Source organism: Mustela erminea, chromosome 9 (genome assembly GCF_009829155.1).
Source record: "Mustela erminea isolate mMusErm1 chromosome 9, mMusErm1.Pri, whole genome shotgun sequence".
Classification (NCBI taxonomy): domain Eukaryota; kingdom Metazoa; phylum Chordata; class Mammalia; order Carnivora; family Mustelidae; genus Mustela; species Mustela erminea.
The window spans coordinates 18,747,800-18,769,127 of NC_045622.1; the positions used below are offsets into that span (position 1 = coordinate 18,747,800).

The 21,328-nt window shown below is 48.4% G+C and overlaps 1 protein-coding gene across 16 annotated transcripts in view; it reads left to right on the plus strand.

Moving 5' to 3' along the window:
* GRAMD1B (GRAM domain containing 1B) overlaps window positions 1–21,328 on the plus strand; it is a 243,565-nt gene that overhangs the window by 86,498 nt on the left and 135,739 nt on the right. For 2 of the 16 annotated variants that reach the window (XM_032357899.1, XM_032357900.1), the window contains exon 2: window positions 17,737–17,936. The exons of the other annotated variants lie outside the window; for them this stretch is intronic. In XM_032357899.1, the coding sequence (XP_032213790.1) occupies window positions 17,737–17,899 (163 nt within the window). In that variant the 3' untranslated portion in view covers window positions 17,900–17,936. The remainder of the gene's footprint in view (window positions 1–17,736; window positions 17,937–21,328) is intronic. 16 annotated transcript variants of the gene reach the window in all.

A 21,328-nucleotide genomic window follows, 5' to 3' on the forward strand; every position in this document is an offset into this window, starting at 1 on the left:
ATCTGTGCCTGTTTCTGACCTTAGTCCTCATAGCCATGAAGAGTCTAGAGTCCTAGAGCATCTGTCCCTAGTTGCCTACCAGCTTAGGGCCCCTCTGAGTGATAGGTGCTGTTTGGAAATAATTCACTTTCACTGTCTTAATCAGCTCAGTAGTGTCCTGGGAGGGTTGGTAAGAAACAGTTAAAAGTGCAGATAAACCCGAACATACTTGTCCAGGTTCAGTGGATGGGTATCAGAGAATGAATGAAGTAATAAAATAGACCTTTAAAAACACGTCTTGTGGGCGCCTGGGTGGCTCAGTGGGTTAAGCCGCTGCCTTCGGCTCAGGTCATGATCTCAGGGTCCTGGGATCGAGTCCCGCATCGGGTTCTCTGCTCCGCGGGGAGCCTGCTTCCTCCTCTCTCTCTCTCTGCCTGCCTCTCTGCCTACTTGTGATCTCTCTGTGTCAAATGAATAAATAAAATCTTAAAAAAAAAAACACGTCTTGTGAGGGACTCCTGGGTGACTCAGTCGTTTAAGAATCTGCCTTTGGCTTAGGTCATGATCCCAGGGTCCTAAGATCGAGTCCCGCATTGGGCTCCTTGTTCAGCGGCGAGCCTGGTTTTCCTTCTGCCTGCTGCTCCCCCTGCTTGTGTGTGTGCGTTCCCCCCTACCGCCTCTTTCTCTGGCAAATAAGTAAAATCTTAAAAAGAAACAAAAATAAATACATTGTGGATCTAATATGAATATATTATATAAGTATCTGTGTGTGTGTGTGTGTGTGTGTGTGTGTGTGATGTATTTTTTAACTCTGGATATCCCTAGGGCAGGTGAGGTGGTCTTGGGCCATCAGCAAAAAAATTTTTTTTTTAGATTTTATTTATTTATTTGACAGAGAGAGATCACAAGTAGGCAGAGAGGCAGGCAGAGAGAGAGGGGAAGCAGGCTCCCTGCTGAGCAGAGAGCCCGATGCGGGGCTCGATCCCAGGACCCTGAGATCATGACCTGAGCCGAAGGCCGAGGCTTTAACCCACTGAGCCACCCAGGTGCCCCCATCAGCAAAAAATTTTAATTTGCTGATTGAATAAGATACTTGTCTTGATGTTTGCTGGTGGGTTAGATCCATCCACCTCTCGGGGGGGACTGAGAGACTTGGCCTGCCCCATTCTAGATGAGTCCAGGCTAAGCCCAGCCGGCGTTGAGGGATGGGGCATCCGGAATCACAGGTGGCTACTGATGGTGAATTTGAGAGGGACGGGGGACAGCTGAGACATAGAATGTTTTTGTACCCTTTCCAAGGCTCTTCATCCTTGCTGAATACCATTGATAACGCCCAGGCTGACACCGTTCCTAAGCAGTGGAGAGGGCTCCCCAGCGGCTGAGTTTGATTTTTATTCTGGTAGCAATTTCCAGCCTGCTTCTATAGAGTAAAATTCCAGCCTGGAGCGAACTTTCTCCCCTCCGGCCACTTTGCATCATCAGTTTCCTCCTGCAGAAAGAGGGCACCATGCTAATACCGACCTTGTCGGTTGGCGTGGCGTTGAAATAAAGGCGAGGCATCTCTCCAAGTGCCTGATGCATGATCAGCGCCCTCTTTCTCATGACTTCTTTCTCATCCCTTTACATTTAAGGGAAAGAAGTGTTTCCACATTGGTGTCATTTTCCGATCGGTGCCGAGCTTATCTGATGCGAAGGGCAGGCCATGTGGCTTGTGGTTGTCTGTCATTGCAGTACCTTTGCTGAGTCACTTGGAGTTGGCAGACCTGGAAAAAATTAGTGGTCCAGAGGGCGGTTAGGGCTGTGTGTGATCAGGGAAGTAGCCTGTGGTGTCTGCTTCTCATTTCCTGGTGCGCTTCTGGACCCTGGTCCCCCTTCTCATGGGAGAGGGACAGGGACATGGAAGCCACTGGGGGGATATTGCGCCTCTGTTGCCTGGAGCTGGGCTTCCCCGATGTGGCTTCATGAATCTTTGATTTCAGCTAGATCCGTATTTCATAAGGCCTGGAGGAGAGCTCTACATGAACGGATTGTCTCCGGGGTTTGAGAGGAGTGATGTTCTTTGATATGAGGTGTAATTAGGAGAGAAGATGCTGTTGGTGCTGGGGAGAAGATGCCGAGGGAGAACTTTTAGAAAAATGAGAAGATCTTACAGAAAAGAGCCAAGGTAAGATGGAAAAACTGCCTTTGAGATGTGAGGCATTTGTGAGATTCGGGTGGGTTTGTGGGCACTGAGCAGTGCTGAGTCCATCTTTCGTGAGACTCTGACTGTGGAAGTGGCTACATGCCATTCTTGTATTTAGAGACTATTTTAACTTGCTTTATCTGCGTATTTTATGAGGACTTAGCCTTATATTAGTAAGAGGATTGTGATAGGTTATATCCCCGGCGACATCAGTGAGAAATGTGGTTTTGAGTATGTACTGTAGAGGAGCTCTCTTTACTGTTCAGGGAAGTAGGAAAGCAGATGTTTACATCTGGGTTTTCACAGTACACAGATATAGAATGAAAGGAGAAATATTTGATTAAACTATAATCTAGGTTTCTATTAGGACAAGCTAGAGATTCATGAGGGTGCATGAAAATCAAAACAAAATTCCCTAGACTCTTCTTTTGAATTCCCTTCCAAATTAAAAATACTTCAAGTTAAAAATGCCCGAGAGACCCTTCTGATTATATGTATTCCCCTTTAGTCGGTCATTGGTCTTGCGGGCCCTTGTCACATAAACTGCTGCCCAAGCCACTCAGTCTGACCCAGTTGGTAAAGTCGTGTGCTGTGCGGTGAGCTGGATGGATTCGAGTCCAAATTTTGTCCCTTTTTAGGGGTTCTGCCACTGTGAACTTTAGCATCTTTATTTTTTTTGCTTCCTTGAGACTCCTCAGTTCCTGATTTTATTACCTTGATCATACTTTTTTTTTTAAGCCTTTATTATTTATTTGAAAGAGACACAGCGAGAGAGGGAACACAGGCAGGGGGAGTGGGAGAGGGAGAAGCAGGCTTCCACTGAACAGGGAGCCTGATGCGGGGCCTTGATCCCAGGATGCTGGGATCATGACCCGAGCCAAAGGCAGATACTCAACCAACTGAGCCATCCAGGCGCCCCACCTTTGTAATACTTTTAACTTACCGTGGGTTTTTGTTTTGTTTTCGTTTTTGTCTGTGTTGATGACAGGTCTCTTCCCTCTGCATCCCTGCTGCGAAACCACAAGAATATCTGAGGTTTTTTTTTTTTTTTTTTTAAGAATATGTGCTGCCAAAGCAAGCACAGAATTTGAGGTTCTTAAGTGCTGGGGCCCGGCCGTTACCATGTCTCCAGTGGTCAGAACAGAGCTGGTATCTGGTAAACCCTCACCAACAGCCCATGATGTGGACATTATCTGGAACGAACAGCTAGTCGTAGTTCTCCTTGTCATGAGCGGTGGCACCCAACGTCAGAGAAAGGAAGGGGGGTTCCTGTAGCTGAAGGGCAGCCTGGGGTTGTGGGGCAGAACTCTTGCTCTCAGGGTAGGGCCAACTCGAGTTTTATTTTTTACAGTGCTCTCAAATACCCTTGTGGCTTTCTAACATGTCTCTTCTTTCTTTAGTTTCCTGTTCTGGAAGGGGTTAGAGTGAGACCAGATCATCTTTTAGGCCCTTCCTATATATGGGTTGGTCCACGATTTTATTACAGGAATTATAGACTCTGATCAAGGCAATAAGCTGGGAATAGTTCACAATCAAAGAAAGCAGGAATCCAGAATTGCGAGCACAGGAAGCGAGCCAGGAAGTCCCATGTGTCTTTGCGCCTGTGAATTGCCTTTCCGGGGACCTAAGCTGCAGGATGCTGTCCTTTCTTGCCCCCCACTGCCCAGCCGGGGCCACATCACCCTTCTAGTTTAGACCACACAGCGCCCTTCTCTGCCAGTCGCTTAGCTTTCAAACCAATTTTCCTAGAAATCGTCCTTAAAATCTTACTGAGCTTCATTCCCCTTTGAAAAGGACAAGAGGGACCTTTGTGGTGGTCGGGCTTGCTCTGTTTGTTCTACCCAGAGGCAGACTGAGGTCCAGAATGGTGAGGCTCCTTGCTCTGTGTCCTGCCCCATCAGTGGCGGAACCAGAGCCAGACCTGAACTTCTGAACCTGGCCCCAGTGCTACTGAGCTTGTGCTCTGTTTCCCCTGTTTTTATTTTTAATACATGGGAGTGTGACTGTGTGCATGACTCCAGGAGCAGGGCATACGGATGGTACGTAGAACCCAGCTGGGGTGCCCTGAGATCTTCCCGTAGCCCACTGTAGCGGCCTCCCGCTCTCACTCTGGGTACAAGGCCCATGGCAGAGTCCCGCTGTAGACTTACCTTACCATTGGGTGAGCGAGGTGGGAATATGGGACAGGTCAGCACAGATTTATACCTTGCCTCACATGTGATTTGCACGATGCTTGGAGTGGAGCAGATAGGGATACCAGAGAAGAAGAGAGACCTGTCTTCAGGTATGAGCAAGCAGAGGCAGTAGGGGATTCTAGATTTCTCCCTGGCCTTCTCCCACCGCCTGTAGTCAGGCACCTCCTCAAGTCTCTTCCTCAGGGGTTCCACTCCCTTTGTTTGAGCCTTTGCCTCTCTGCCTCCGCTTCCTTCTAGAGGCCTCCCTCTTAATCCTCTGCTTTCTTTGGATAACCAACCAACCAAACAATGCTGTTTCCAGAATCTTCAGTACCTCCCTGATCACCTACAGGATGAAATTTAATCCCACTCCTGGGACCCAGGGGCCCTTTGTCATGCAGATTTTGCTTTCTTGCCTCTGTTCATCTCTAGCCATAAAGGGCCTAGTCTTCGCCCCCAGCAGGGTGAGCCTGAGGCCCTTGACTGAGCGGCAAACAACTCTCCGCCAAGTCATTGAGAGCACTTGCCGATTTCTCCAATTAGAATATGCCGTCTCAGCTGCTTCCTCCTCCATGAAGCTCTGTCCAGAGTCCCATGGAACCCCAGGTGTTCTGTCTTGTGCGTGGGTAGTGTGCTTTCCCATCTCACCCTTCACGAAGAGGTTCGCTTGTTGTGTGTAATCTCTTTACTCAATGGAAAGACTCTCCATTGGAGAGTGAACTCCTTCAGGACGGAATGTATTTTCTTTTTCCTCTTTTGTCTTGGTGTTCCCTCAAATGGAGCCTGGCACACAGTAGGTGCTCGAAATGCTTGTTGAATGAGAGACATGATCTCACTAAATAATATTGAACATAGGTCAAGGATTGAGTCCTGGGATTTTTTTTTTCTCCCCAAGAAGGAGGAGTCATTTCAAATGCCGTAGACATGTCAGAAAGAATTGAGGTAGGGAAAAGGCCCCTGGGCCGCCGTCCGTGATATTTGATTATAGGATAGTTTGCGTAAAACACTCGAGTTGGGAGCTTGAGTGAGGAAGTGAGCAGAGGGGTATGGATGGAGCTAGTGGACAGCACCAGTCTGAGGAGTGGGGAAATGAGAAGAAAGCGGACGAGGTGGGTAACCTCAACACTCAAAGAGTATGATGAAATCAAAAGTGATCTGAGCCCATGTTGGGTGACTGTTTGCCCTCTTGGGGCAACTGGGCATCATCAGTTCTAACTTACCTCCTCAAACTGGGGCTGCCTGCCAGCCGAGCGGCGGAATGGAGGTTGCCCTTTGTGTTCCGTGTCCCCCACATCACCCTGAGAAGCCAATGGACAGAAAGAAGAGCTTGAAACAGATGCGTTTCTTGATTCTCTAGGTTGAATGGCATCCCGGGCAAGGGAGCATTGAGAGGCCAGGGGTTTTCCCTGCTCCTCGTAGTGTACCCCACCCCCATTGTACTATGGAATGTGAGTAAAGAGCAGAAAAGACAGAGGACAGCAGCACACAGTGATGAGAACACGTGGGGCAGGTCTGTATTGGTGGGATCCTCTAAGTCTCAGCTCCACAGATGGGCCGTCACAGAATGGGAGTGGAGCTGGCTCCTCTACTTCCCCTAGCCCCGAGTCGGTTCTCCTTAGTCCGTGAGGCATGGGAATAACCACCTCATGCTCTCAGCCCAGTAGAGTTGCACAGAGGACTCAGCACACTTGCAGGCTTTAGGCATCACAGCCAATCGCCAGCCTGGCCATGAGCTTGGAAAAGCACATATAGGAAGTTGCGGTAGGGGGCGCTGTATAGGCCAGAAAGAACCCCACATTGCAGAAGGGTTATAGTTATGGCGATTAGCTCTTGAAGTCAGGGCGAGTGGGGTATTTGGTGACAGAAAATGGCACACTGTTATTCGTCATGTAAAGAAATTGAGAAACCAAGAACAGACAGAACGGAATTGGGATAAAAAAGAGGCATGCTGTTTTCCTCGAATACTGACTTTTAAGTGAGATCGTATGTGAAAAAGGGTTATTGTAGGTGTTCAGTACATGTCTGTTGCCCTTCTCTGTGATACAGCGTTTTGGTGATTCATACTTATCTTTATACTTCAGGCTTCATTTCTAAACATACTTTAAGATTCCTTTTTAAAAAAAAAAAAAGATTTTATTTATTTATTTAACACAGAGAGAGAGAGAGAGAGAGAGAGAGAGAAAGAGAGAGAGAGAGATCACAAGTAGGCAGAGAAGCAGGCAGAGAGAGACGGGGAAGAGCAGGCTTCCTGCTGAGCAGAGAGCCCTCCTCGGGGCTCGATCCCAGGACCCTGAGATTATGACCTGAGCTGAAGGCAGATGCTTAACCCACTGAGCCACCCAGGCGCCCCATACTTTAAGATTCTTGAGGGTAGGGCTAGGTCTTAGGGTACTTTGTCTCTACTGCCTTCTAGCACGGAACTTGGGGCACCCAAAGCTTGCTTTCTCATCTTTTCTCTGTTGGCAGGTTGCCGTTCGAAGTATTCTTTGAATGAGTCTTGAGTGAGTGGGTCATCTACTTTGTGGATCATGAAAATCTTTTTGTGCCCTTTTCCATGTGGGTGGATCCTACATTTGAACTTGAAGGGGCAAAACAGATATAGGGCAGGACTGTGTGTTTGTGTGTGTGTGTGTGCGCGTGTGTTTCATTAACATTCTCAAAACAAAAATAAAAGATTTTTGGATTATTCAACTTCTGTTTCCTTTTGTTCCGTAAGCTAAATTACACGTGTCTGTTGCCTTCTTGCTAATGAAATGTGCCCATGAGTGTGTACTTTATTAGAACATTGCCAAGTGCTTGGCCCGGAAGATATGGTGTCGAGCTGTTAACTCACCTGCCCTGACTCCAGGTCCATTCAGTGCTATTTCTTCCTCTGGCCCCTCAGGGGCTGTCTGTGAGTACTGAGTGACCAGAGTTCTCTGTTAGGACTGTTTGTTATTTCTTCTAATTGGAAAAAAAAACAAGATAATGGTTTTACCATAAACCAGTTTTTCCAGAGGCCAAGGGCAAATGAAGTTGGATGGGGGATGGGGCTAAGTGTGAGGCAGGGAAGGGGGAGGTAGGGAAGCTGAAGGGACTCTTTCTGGAACACAACACAGTCTGCAGTCCGTCTTTGATCTGCACAGGCCCTCCATGTATCTGGCAGTTTGTCTGTGATAGAGTTTCTGGGTCAGTACCCCTCCCCCGCCATGTGTCCTTTGCCATTTAGGACACAAGAATTCCTACTGCTTTCCAGATGCATCGGCCCCTTCTCTCCCCTTGGCTTTTTGGGGCAGGATATAAGGCTATTCTTTTTTTTTTTTTTTTTTAATTTTATTTGCGGGACACCTGGATGGCTCAGGTGGTTAAACGTCTGCCTTGCACCCAGGTCGAGAGCCAGGGTCCTGGGAGCCACCCAAGCATTGGGCTCTCTGTTCAGCGGGAAGCCGGCTTCTTCCTCTCCCTTCATCTCTCCTTTCTGCCTACTTGTGCTGTAGGATTTTTTTCTCCGATGGTGCCCATGGTTCTTGGTCACAGTGCTTTGAAGAATGAAGATGTAGACCAGACAAAGTGGTGGACAGCAAAGAGAGGCTTAAGAGAGATGGACAAGGGATAGTACAAAACTCTCCAGGAGGGAGGGACCCCAGGGGGTTGCCTTTGGTGTTTCTAAGTCTGCTTCTTGGCGCTTTTTTAATCTGATTAACCCTCCCTGCACCTGTCATCCAGTCAGGCTTTTGTCATCTGCTGGTCATGTGGGAAAGGGTGGAGGGCTCCTTCCAGAGTGGGTGTAACATCCTTTCAAGGGTGGTTTCCTCTTGGGGGGCATCTTTGTCCCCACCTGTCTTTCTTCCAATTATCCTTTGTTACTTGTGCACTCTCTCAGTCTCTCTCTCTGTCAAACAAATGAGTAAAATCGTTAAAAGAAAAAAAAAAGATTTTACTTGAGAGAGAGAGAGAGGGAGAGCCCTCACGAGCAGGGGGGAGGAGCAGAGGGAGAGGGAGAGGCAGATTCACCACTGTGCACAAAGCCCCGATGCACAGGACCCTCATGACCTGTGCCCAAGGCAGCCACTTAACTGACTGAGCCCCCCAGGCACCCCAGCACAAGGCTTTGTATATCCTCCCTGCTTTGTTACCTCCCGCACTCCCACACTTTCAGCTGAAGGGGTTTGATTCTGGTTAACTAGAGGGAAACAGGTGGTGACAAAATTAGCTACCAGTTGGGAAGCTGTAGTCATAAAACATCTTGAAAACATATTTATTCTTCATTGGGCTTGGGCTTTAAAGAAGTAACACAGACTCCTGCCACTTTTTCTTGGGCTTTGAAAATGGCTCTGCTCCCCAGCTGTTTCTGGGGAACCAGGTGCCCCGAGCTATTCTGAGCTATTCCAAGCCCTCCGTCGGGCTGCTGCTGCTTCCGCGGGCGGTAGACCGGCCACTAGCATGGCTCCCCACACTTACTTCTGTGCTGAGGCACTCAGGATGCTGGCATTCTTGCCCTGTGGCCTGCCCACCTCTCCCCAGTCCTGCCCTCACGCCTCCAGGGGGTGACGCATCCTGTGGACTTCAGGCCAGCCCTTCCCAGGTCTGGCTCTAGCTCGAGGAAGTCCTCTCCTACCCGGGACACACTGCTCTGTCTCACTTGGCTTTCAGCCGCTGATTGTCCTCGAGACAGCTCTGCTCTCCTGCAGAAGTTGTTCGAGAACTTGTTTATTTCTGTGATTTTACTTGTGGCCTCGTGACCTCATAGCAGGTGCCATTACCTGGCGAACTGTCCCGTCTCACATCAGCCCCTGTTGACTGGTCAGAGCAACTCTCGTCGCGTCTCTTTTTCTTTTTTAAATTAATTTTTAAAAAGATTTTATTTATTTATTTGCCAGAGAGAGAGAGAGCGAGCGAGCACAGGCAGGCTGAGTGACAGCAGAGGCAGAGGGAGAAGCAGGCTCCCTGCCAAGCAAGGAGCCGGATGTGGGACTCGATCCCAGGACACTGGGATCATGACCTGAGCCAAAGGCAGCCGCTTAACCAACCGAGGAGGACCCAGGCATCCCATTAATTAAATTATTTTTTAAAAAATTTAGTCGGCACAAAATGTTACATTAAGTTTCATGTGTACACCGTAGTTCCATAACCCTGCATATCATACTCTTCTCTTGTCCCTTCTTTTTTGTGGCATCAGACTTCCCAGATGCTCTTGTCTTGTGGCCTAGGGCGGCCTCCTGCAAAGACAGTTGGCAGTTGCAGCACGATGAACATTTCCACTCCTCCCAGGCTCCCTTCCCCACCCTGAACTTCAGATCTCCCCCACTCTCATTTCTGAGGTTGGTGGTTTCTGCCACTTACCCCTTCCCAGCTTTAGGTGAATGCCACGGCCAGCGTTGTCCTGTACTCAACAGGGAATTCAGGGACAGAACCCCTGTACTGAAACCCTGTTTTCCTTAGCTTTCCACTGCTTTGCTCTTTGACCCTGTAAACCCTTATTTTCTTCATCTTTAAAAAACGGGAATCAGGGACGCCTGGGTGGCTCAGTGGGTTAAAGCCTCTGCCTTTGGCTCAGGTCATGATCCCAGGGTCCTGGGATCGAGCCCCGTATCTGGCTCTAGCTCAGCAGGGAGCCTGCTTCCTCCTCTCTCTGTGCCTGCCTCTCTGCCTCCTTGTGATTTCTGTCTGTCAAATAAATTAATAAATCTTTAAAAAAAAAAAACGGGAATCAGAGACTGTATTCTTACCTGCTTTATGAGGTTGGAAAGATCAGACGGAAGAGTGTGCAGGGAAGCACTTTGTAGATAGGAAAGCACTGTTTACTGTTAGTATTAAATATGACCTATTAGAATGCAGTCTCTTGGAATACACTGAAAAAAGTAGCCAGTGTTTGCCCTAAAAGAGATTTTTTTCTCTAGCAGCCAACAGGTTGCCCCCAAGGCACTGTGTTCAGGCTTGGATCATCGGAGCTCAGTGGCTCAAAGGCCATTCAGCTCTGGGTGCAGGAGGGAAAAAAAAAATGAATGAGTTAGGCCTTGACTATGTCAGAGGGAAGAGGCAGCCAGGCTTCTGGCTCAGTGGGTAATGCAGTTATTGAGATGTGAGGTCATATAGAGGAACAGAGAGACAAGGTGAATAAAGTTTGGAGGAATGAATGTGCGTGGCTTCTTTGGGGGGAGCACAAGCAAGTCTACGTGAGCCAGACATAAGGGGCTTGGGGGAACTTTGTGTAGGGGAAGTTGAGAAGAGGAAACTGCTTTCATGGTCTAAGGCCCATGTGCGAGGCAAAGCACCTTGGACTGTATTGGGGGGCATCAGAGGAAAACGCCAAAGGATTTTAACGTGGGAAAAGGCACATTTAGACCTATTTTAGAAGAGAACACTGGATGGTCTGAGCATTTTCACGTGCTGGGTCCAGCTCGCATCAGCCGATCACGCGCGTGGTTCCCCGGCTGTGATGCTGGCTTGAAACTGACTGTGCTGGATCCACACAGCAGAAACCCGCCAGTGAAGCGGCCGCTGTTTCCTCCTTCCTGAAGCTGATAGTTAAGCACTATCAACTTAGTCAAGGGCTGTTTCAAATATTTACTTACGTATTTATTTTAAGAGAGAGACTGTGTGTGTGGTGGGGGATAGATTGAGGGAGAGAGAACTGTAAGCAGGCTCCATGCCCAGCACCGAGTCAGATGCTGGGCTTGACCTCATGACGCTGAGATCATCACCTGAGCTGAAATTAAGAGTTGGACACTTAACCCCGGGAGCCACCCAGGCGCCTCTAGAGGCCATTTCATTAGGGTAGGGACTTCGGCAATTTGCATACCTGGGACATGTGTGAAAATCCTTCAGGCCCCCGCCTGGACCCTCGGGGGCATCAGAATCCAAGGGAAGTGATGGGTGGGAGCCTATCTTTAAAAAAGTTGCCTGGCCATTCTTGCACAGTCAGTGGGGCACTGGTGGTTGGTCCAAGGCCAGGACAGTGGAGAAAGGGGAGTGGTTCGTACGAAAGATGTGTCCGGGGGCGCCTGGGTGGCTCAGTGTGTTAAGCCACTGCCTTCGGCTCAGGTCATGATCTCAGGGTCCTGGGAAGGAGTCCCACATCGGGCTCTCTGCTCAGCAGGGAGCCTGCTTCCCTTCCTCTCTCTCTGCCTGCCTCTCTGCCTACTTGTGATCTCTCTCTGTCAAATAAATAAATAAAATCTTAAAAAAAAAAAAAAAAGAAAGATGTGTCTGAGGTAGGAGCTGCAGAACTCAGTGGCTGATTAGATGTAGGGAGTGGAGGAGAGGGAACTGCCCAAGCTTCTTGTGAGTTTCCTTGTTCAGACAACTAGGTGGATGGACGGAGACGCAGGTAGGCGAGCTAAGGCAGGCAGGTAAGAGGGACTTGGTGGGAGAGAGGAGGGTGGGGAGGGAGCAGAGCTGGTTTTGCATCATGCTGTCTGGGAAGCCCCTAGGGACGCAGGGTTTTGGTGATGTCTTCTATGCATTTGGAATCCGGGAACCTAGTACTGGGTAGAACAGTCAGGTTTGGGACCACATGTGGGTTGTTGAAGGCATGGATTTGGACGAGATTGCTGGGGAAGAATGTGTAGAGAAGGTGGGCAGAACTCTAGCAACAGCTTTTCAGAGAATGGTAGAAGGCAGACCAAGAAGAGGTCAAGCAAACAGCACTTTGTGTATTGATTCCTGAAGTCCGTGGTTTCTCGGAGGGAGGGGGTTCCTCTAGGTGTTTCCAGCATTTCCGAAAGTCTGGTAGAAACCACGCAGCATGCTTTTGCAGTAACCTAAAATGTTGTTTAGTGTTTTAGGTTAAGAGTGACTGAAGGGAGTTTGAGGCATGGTATTAGACGCTGACCTGAGGTTCTGAATGGTAGTTATGTACTTTTGATTAAAACACACACACACACACACACACACACACACACACACACACGGACAACTGGGTGGTTCAGTCAGTTAGGCGCCCAACTCTTGATTTCGACTCAGATCATGATATTAGGGTCATGAGAACGAGTGAATGAGCCGCACGTCGGGCTCTGTGCTCAGCGTGGAGCTAGCTTGGGAGTCCCTCTCTCCCTTTCTCTCCACCCCTACTTGCACATCCATGCTTTCACTCTCTAAAAAAAAGAAAAAGAAAAAAAAAATACACAAATTAATTGGGAGACTGCTGTTTAGTTAGACATCAGAAAGATAACTTCCAAAACATGATAGTTGTGGATTTGGTTTAAAGGTTCTTGGTGTGGGCCTTTCTGCGTGTCCTGGGACTGTCTCTCCACGTGCCCCTGTGAGAGGAAATCAGGGGAGAAGGGATTTTAACTCCTCATTTGGAACAGTTTAGACGAAGGATCAAGATGACTACCAAAAAGAAGGTTTTGGGGGTTTTGCCTGGCTATGACTGGCTCAGTCAGGAGAGCAGGTGACTCTTGATCTCAGGGTCCATTGAGTTGGAGCTCCACATTGGGTGTAGAGACTATAAAATCAATTAATTAATTAATTAATTACTCTATTTATTTATGTGAGAGAGAGAGAGCAGGCACAAGCAGGGGAAGGGGCAGAGTGAGAAGCAGTTTCCCTGCTGAGCAGGGAGCCCAGTGCAGGACTCCATACCAGGACCGCCCCCCAGACCGTAACCTGAGTTGAAGGCAGATGCTTAACTGACTGAGCCACTCAGGTGACCTACTAAAATTATTTTAAAATAAGGTTTTGGGGTTATCTGTGGACAGAATGGGTTCTGGCTTGCGTTGGGTTGAGAAATCTATGCCTGTTCCTACTTCATTCCCCAGTGTGAAGGCGCCCTGGATTAGGAAGCAAAGGATGTCCTAAAGGCAGGGAGGTGGCACAGGTTGCTGAGAGGGTGGGGACAGCGGGCTTGGGAGACTCCCTGGCCCAGGGTCTTGACAATTGTCAGAAGTTCTGGGAAGCATTTTGGTTGGTCACATTACTACTGATTGGGGTTTACCACTAAGTGACCTGGTTAATTTGTTTGTATTCTCTTTAGAGGGCCCAAGAGTTTTGCCTGTGAAACAAAGTAGTGCTTGAGGCCAAGGAAGTAGTAGGGTGTGGGAACCAGAGAAAAGTGCAGTGTTCCTTAAGAACCAAAGCTGAAAAGTGTTCCTTAAGACCAAAGACCTTTAAACCGGCACAAGTTCTCCTGTCCCCTTTCTTCAGAAGCCGTTTGAGGAATATAATGGGGTAAGTCTAATTATTTTAATTGTGTGCAATGAGAGGGCTGGAATTTTATTGTAGATCAGGGAACCTTTATTCTTTGTGGAAAATATCACAGAACAGGGCATTAGAGAAAATATTGTTTTTTTCCCCAGCCAACGCTTGATTATCTGTATTCACGAGAGCCAAGGACGGGCGTGAACATTTGATCGAAACGCGTAGGCAATTCAGAAAGCGAGAAACAAAAAATTTGTAGCCTTGGGCTTCCGAATCTTTTTCTGTTGACTTTGTACTCCTGCTGTCTAACTGGAGAGCTACATGCTTTCCTGCCCCACCCCCCCTTAGATGGAGAGGCTGTTTCAAGCATGAAGTACATCTTCCTCAGGTTGGGTCACTGGGAATTGGAGCCTAACAGGCAGGGTGGGGGGTGTGTGAGGTTAGAGGAGGGCTGGCAACAAGAAAGCTTTCTTCACAGTAGCTGCTTTCTTTGGAAGGTTCACTTCTGTTTAATTCAACTTGGTATCTGACGGACGGAAACACAGGCCGCTGGAAACTCCTTGAGGTCACAGACTGTGCTTTCTGTGCTGAACAGGGCCTAGGGTACTTTCGACACAGGCATCTAGCCCCTGCTGGTGAACATCTGGAACTGGGTGGCAATCTGCGGAGAGAGTGGCACCTGCGCGGATCTGAGAGTACTTGCCCAGCGGAAGATCTTTCTGGAGTGGCAGGAGTGTCCTGTGGAAATGAAACATAAGATAGGATCTTCAGTCTTAAATAAGTGACGGTGTGCCGGACGATCCAGGGAACTGAAGCCTTAATCACTTGATCCCAGGGAGTATGCTGATTTTTGTGATAAAGGGTAGGGTGATGTAGGACCCTTGTGGGCCGAGGTTGCCAAGGAAGATTTCCCTAAGAAGGTGCTGCTTTCGAGGGTTGGTAATAGCTATAATAGTGAGTAGCCCAAGGCCAGAGCCCTCTCTGAGTATTAATTTTCACAATGCCCCAATGAAGAAGGTACCCTTGTCATCCTCATTTTATAGAGGTCGAAACTGGGTAGATAGAGCAGTTAAGATTGGAATGCTGGCAGTCTAAAACTCTGGTCCTCAGGCCTCGTTGCGGATGGGGTGAGTGAAACAAAGAAGGGAGCGCAGGAAAGGATATTAACCAGACCCAGAGAGGCGTCCGTCAGAGCTTGGGGGTTGGGGGGCAGGTGGGATCACTGGAGTGGGCGTGGGCCAGGAGCAGGTGGCTTCGTTAGGGCTTTGCTTTTCTTTTCTTTTCTTTCCCACAAACAAACAAAGGAGTTTGAGCTTGGTTCTGAAAGGATGGAAAGTCTGCAGGACGTTAAAGCCTAAGGAAGAGCAAGGATCTAGTTTGCATTTCAGGAGGACCATCGTGTCCAGGATGGCCTGGAGCCCGGGCCTGACTGGCAACAGGAAAAGCAGTTAGCCTGTTACAGTAATCCCCACGAGGAGTGATGAGAGCCCGACCTTCAGCAGGGGCCGGAGGAGTGATGAATGGAGACCAGGATGGACTGCATGGGTATCAGGGGAGAGAATCTCTAGCACGTGCTGTGAGGTCGCTGTGGGGGTTCCTCTCTGGTGTTAAACTCCGACCCAGTGCTCCCTTGTGCGGCATATGTATTGAACAAGGGCAGCCAAAACCTGCCTGTGTCGTTGGCTTTATGAGCCCAGTCCTGAATCCGCAGCATTCTACCGACCCAGTCGAGCCCTGAGGATCTGTACAAAATGCGAGGTTTCCTTGGAAGGAGGGAGAGGTGAGAAATCATTAGCAAAAGAAGAAAGGATTGTTTGAGGCCTGGTCCCCTTCCCTGAGGGGAAGAGGGAGGGGTGTCTTATGCCGATTTGGGGGCTGGAGAGGTCCGGGTGACCCATTCCCTCATTGGTGCCCCTGGGAGAATTCCTGACCAAGCTGCTGGGATTCCCATGTCCAGGGGATGTTGGCACGTGGTTTAAGTGATGCCGTTTTGGACCTGTGTTTTGGGTTTTTTTTTTTTTTTCTCTCTTTTTAACGCAAAGCTTGAATGAATCCTTACTTTTCGGGTACCAAAAGAGGGGAAAAAATTTTGGTGAATTTAGGATTGGCTGTGTTCAGCGTGAGATTCCTGTTGGACTCCAGAGAGTTCTTACCAATGCAATTGTATGATAGTATTTTTAACATTTCTTGGGGGCCTGTTATTTGCCCAGCCTTCTGTTAAGTGCTTTATTTTTATTTCTTTCTTTATTTTTTAAAGACTTTATTTATTTCTTTGACAGACAGAGATCACAAGTAGGCAGAGAGGCAGGCAGAGACAGAGAGGAGGAAGCAGGCTCCCTGCTGAGCAGAGAGCCCGATGCAGGGCTCCATCCCAGGACCTTGAGATCATGACCTGAGCTGAAGGCAGAGGCTTTAACCCACTGAGCCACCCAGGTACCTCTATTAAGTGCTTTATATCCGTAAACTTGCTCTGTCCTCGAAACAGTTATCTGGAGTTAAACAGCTTAACAGGTGAGGTGACGGAGGATAGAGGGAAATAGGCTGCTCTCTATGACTCAGATGAGTTTGGTCTGGAAACCTCTGGGCTGTCCAGCACAGCTTTCTGTAATGATGGGCATGTTCTGTATCTGCATTATCTAATACGGAAGCAAATGGCACATGTAGTTATAGAGTACTTGAAATATAGCTAGATGACTAAGGAACTGAATTTTTAATTGACTTAAATTTAAATAGCACCCCGTGACTAGTGACAGCCCAGTCCCCTGCCCTGCTGTCTTTGGGAGCCATCAGTCAGTCTGTCATAACTGAAGTCTTGCGTGTGGCTAAGATACCCCGGAGACATATTGCGGGGAATTCTTCTGTGGGTCACAGGCCTATCTGAGATTCTGGGGAGAGTTTATAAATCATCTCCTATGAATATATACTATTCTTGCGCAGTATTTTGATAAGTAGAGGTTCACGAAACTCAGGTTCCCCTGGCAGGAGGCTGGAAGAGGAAGGGACCCAACAGAATGTGAACTCGAGAATGGGAATCTCGTCTGCTTTGTTTACTACTCTGTACTCGGTATCGAGATGCCCGTTGCCTGGTACATGGTGGGTACTTGGTAATTTATTAAATGGGTGGTTGAAACAGAAGAGTCCACGAAGCTTCCTCAAAGAGAAGAGAAAAAGGCGGGACAGAACCCAAGAACCAGGAGAAGGTGGTGCCGTAGAAGGCAGGAGGGTGAGGTTTGGAGAATGGAAGGAATCATCAATGTCAGATCGGCCTGGGTGGTCAAATGAGATGAGGACACGACAGCTGTCCTTGACCTCTCAGTAACGGAGGTCCTGGTGGATGAAAGCAAAGAGGGGTGGGGATGCCGTTCCCATGGCAGTGGGCTAATTCACGAGGCAGTGAGTGTGGATCCAGTGGGCCTCAATCCTGGTTGCCCACCAGCATCCCCGGGAAGCTTTTAAAAAGTCCACATATCCTGGGGGCGGCCTGGCTGGCTCAGTGGGAAGGGCAGGCAACGCTTGATCTCAGGGTCATGAGTTCGAGCCCCACGTTGGGTGTAGAGATTACTTAAATAAATAAATAAAAGTAAACTTAAAAAATTCAAAATACACATTCCTGGACAGGTTCAGACTCTGACATGGCAAGTTTGGGGAAAGGGCCAAGGAATCAGCATAATGAAGCTCCCAGCTCGTGTGGCTTTGTTGAAAGTTTGGTGTGCACTGAGTCAGGTAGTCTTTTAGTAAAATATGGCCCTGGAGGAAAGGAAGGAATAATAAAGGGGTTGAGGGAGAGCCTTATTTTTTTGTACGTGTGAAGACAGCCAGGCGCATGTTTAGAGTAGAATTTGCATGTTGGTAACAAGTTAAAGGATGTTTCGCTCAGTTCTGAATCCCTCAGTCTTTGTCCCGCTCCCCACCCTGCTGCAGGGTTCCCTGGGTGCCGTCCTGCTAACTTTGTAGACAAATGATCTGGCTTCACCCGGACAGTGGTGTTTTCTAGGTAATATCTGAGACTGCTCAGGTACGTTGGGTTACGAAGCTGGCTGCCGTTGGCCATGCCCCAAATCACATCTGTTGACTTACTTTCTATTATTAGACTCTCCCGTACTCAGTTGCCAGATGACAGACTATTCTGCGTCCTCGGCTGCTTTGCCACCTGCCTCTCTTCCCCGTACACCTTTCCTCCTTACGCTGAAACGGTAAATGCTAAAGCCCTTTCACAGGTGGCTGTAATCCAGCATGAACACGCAGCCGCCTTCCCTTCCGTCCGTGACCCTGCTTTTTCAGGTCAGTGGCTGTCAGAACTCCCGCAAGTGTCTCTCCTCTTCCTCCCATGCATTGGACGTTTCAAAATCCCTATCTGCCATACTCACGGAAGGTTGGATCCAATCGATGTCCGCCACGAATGGTAGACCACCAAAGCTGCTGGCTGGGACACGTTTTGTGGTGATCTCTGCTGTTTCTGGTGCTCACTGCCGGCATTTAAGGTATACCGTATACCCATGCCTGACACTGAGAAAAGTTAATTTACCCCGTATCATCCTGCTAAGTGGCAGAGTCCGGACTAGGACTTGTGGCGTTCTGACTCTAAATCCTGAGTTCATATACTGTAATGCGATTACTTGCAAAGTAATCCTCAGCATCGCTCTATAATTTGGAGGTATGGGTGGGGCATAGGCTAAAAGAGGGGAAGGGACTTGGCCCAAGTAGAGAGTAGATAAGAAACAAAGCCAGGCCACAACCAGGTTGGTCTGTGTTGTGCCGTTTCTACTGCGTCCACGGCCTAAGCTAATTTCTTTCCCCATTTTTATTAATCAAAGATCTGTATCAATCAAAGCCACTCTGAGCCTTTTGAAGCTTCCAGTTATTATAAATCAACACTCTAGATTGCTCTGGTGACCACCAAAAGCAAAGAAATTCAATCACTAGTCTGCACAGCAGTAGTGTGGGTAAATGGACAGTTTCCATTAGGTTCTAGAAATAACAGCTTGCCCATCCCCATACCTGCTTGGAATCCTCTGAATCACTCAACACCACCCCCCCCCAACCCCCATATGGAGGTTAAGAGGCCATGACCCCTTCAGTGTTGTCTGGGGGAGAAAGAGCTATTTCTATGTACGAAGCACCCACTCAGGAAAAGTACCAAATGCAGTTTCCCTGGCAGGGAAGCTGTACTTTCCAGAGGACAAAAGGACACCTTACTGGTGGCTTGTGGGTTCAGCCTGTACTTTCTGAAAGTGTCCCAGGTTGTTGGGGGGGAGGAAGGGCGATCAGGGGAATTATGGGAATTACCAGCCTGGAGCTTCCTGGTCATAGTCTATGATTTTCTGTCTTCCGAGGTGTGCTTTGGCTCCGATTACAAAGTATTTTTCCCAGCTTGTGCCAGTGTTACTGGTTTAATATGACCTTCGAGGATAAGCTCCCAGTACTCGTTTGCTGGTGGAGAAGAAAACCAGGATTACGGATCTGATTTACTTCAGCTGGTTTTCCTTTGGAATATTCCAGAATTGAAAGACGCTGCTTCCCTACCTTATTTAGTAACACACTCTAGTGTTTCAAAATTTAATTCATACAGTGATTTTTATGTGAAGCTTGCATTTACAGTAGAAGGGATTTACTTCTTTAGCCATCTTGGGGGGAACAGCAAACAATTGCCTGTACAAAGCCCCTTCCTTGAGGCTTTCAGCAGACTTTCTGTTATCTAGTGCCCAGATCCAAATCCTTGCTCAGAGTTGTTTTTTTTTTTTTTTTTTTTTCAAAAGGTTTTTCTAACAGACATTATTATCTGTTAGTGCCTTCTGCTGGACTTCCTCCAAATTCTTCTTGACTTGAAGCTAGAGAGCCCAGAATGGACACTCAGGCCGTCCAAGGTCTTCATGAAAACGGAGTGGTTGGGAGGTGGCCCTTGACCTTCTGGCATTCCATATCCATGAATACCCTAGTCTGGTGTTGCATTTTTCATGACCTCAGAAGACGGATAGATGCATTTAGGAAGCAGAACGAGCTTCCCGGGGGGTCTGCATCATTTAAAAAGGCTCATTTAAGGGCGCCTGAATGGCTCAGTCCTTCTGCCTTTGGGTCAGGTCATGATCCTGGGATCAAGCCCTATGTCAGGCTGCCTGCTCAGCGGGAAGCCTGCTTCTCTCTCCTGCTCCCCCCTGCTTGTGTTCCCTTTCTCTGTGTTCCTCTCTGTCAAATAAGTAAATAAAATCTTAAAAAAAAAAAAAAAGGAAGGAAAAGTCTCATTTAAGAGTTGATGCGAGAGGGTGAGCTAGCCCCTGAATCTCTGGAAATTCTGCTCAACAGCATTATCTCACGGGGATGGAGTGGAGGAGTACGTGGGTGGCCATCTCACTTTTTAAGACTGTTGAAAAGCAAGTTCCGAACATGAGAGGACGGGTGACCAGCCCCTTCCTGGGAGCTGTAAGGGAGGGGTTCTGTGTACCCTAGGGCTGTTGCCACCAGGGATTCCTGCCTTTTTTTCTGGTGTCCCTTTTCTGGCGTGTTCCCTGCTCGCCCCCAACAGGAGTGTCTGCCCCCTGCACCTCGTCTGTCTTCTAGTGTTGCGGCTTCGCCCTGTGTGGCCAATACTCGCGCCTTCTCTGGGCCTCCTTTATGTCCCGTCTCCTAGCACAGTGTCTGGTACATAAATGTTTGGTAAACAGAGCTAAAATAGAATGTCTTTCCCTTTTTTTTTTAAAGATTTTATTTATTTGAGATACAGAGTTGAGCGAGAGAGAGAGAGAGGGGAGAGTGTGAGCAAGTACATGAGCAGGGGCAGAGGGAGAAGCAGGCTCCCCGCTGAGCAAGGAGCCCGATGCGGGACTTGATGTGGAACTCAATCCAAGGACCTTAGGATCGTGACCTGTGCTGAAGGCAGCCATTTAACTGGCTGAGCACCCCCACCCCAGGCGCCCCTGATTTCCTACTCTTAAAGGTAAAATATATTGCCTCTTCCTTTCCAGACTGTAAACACTGTGAGCACAGGATCCTTCCCTGACTCATGTCTTTATGGTCCAGGACCCACAAAATGATGCCTTACATCAAATAAGAGCAAGAATGACAGTAACACACACACAGCAGCAGTTCATGGGCGGCACACACTGTTCTCCATGCTTCCCATATGTTCATTCTTCAATCTTTGCAACAGCTCTGTAAGGTCAGGACTATCACCACTAACGTGGACCTTCCATTTTGTAGGTAAGGAAAGTGGCGTTAAATCATTTGCTCTTGAGGTCAGGTAATGTGGGCGCAGAGGAGTCTGGATTCAGTCCCAGGCAGTGTGTTCTGGAGCCTAGACTTAAAACCGTTGCCTGATGCCGCCTCCTGTTGGCACATGTGCCCACGGACCGCATTACATAAATATTTGTCAAGTGCATACAGATTAATGTTTCTTGGTGATTTAGAACCAGTAAACCGTCTGGAGGAGACCCATTGGTGCTTTCATCTCCACCATCTGAACTGCTTCCTGAGCAAGGGGCAGGCCAAAAGGGGGCACCAGAAGGTTGCTTCTAGTTTGGGTTTTGGAAGCGAGGGATGGCTCCGGTTCTGGTTTGGAAGTCAGCAGTGCCACCTAGTGGGACAGCTTGCGAACAGCCACTCAGAATTTTTTTTTGAAACCCTGGTACATCATCATTTAATTCTGGGAGCCCCTTGATTAGCTTAAAGTTTTGATTGCCAGAGAGAGGGTAGGGTGAGAAGGGAGGAACCAGGAGAAATGGAATCAAACCAAGTCTCTTCTTTGAAGAGGCTGTAATGCTGATCTTGGGCCTCTGGGCTGGTTGACTGCCGTTGGCTGTTCCACTCTGCCCTAGTGCCACATGTATCCCAGGTTCTGTAGGAGACTCTGTGCCCGATGCATTATAACAAGTTAGTCCCA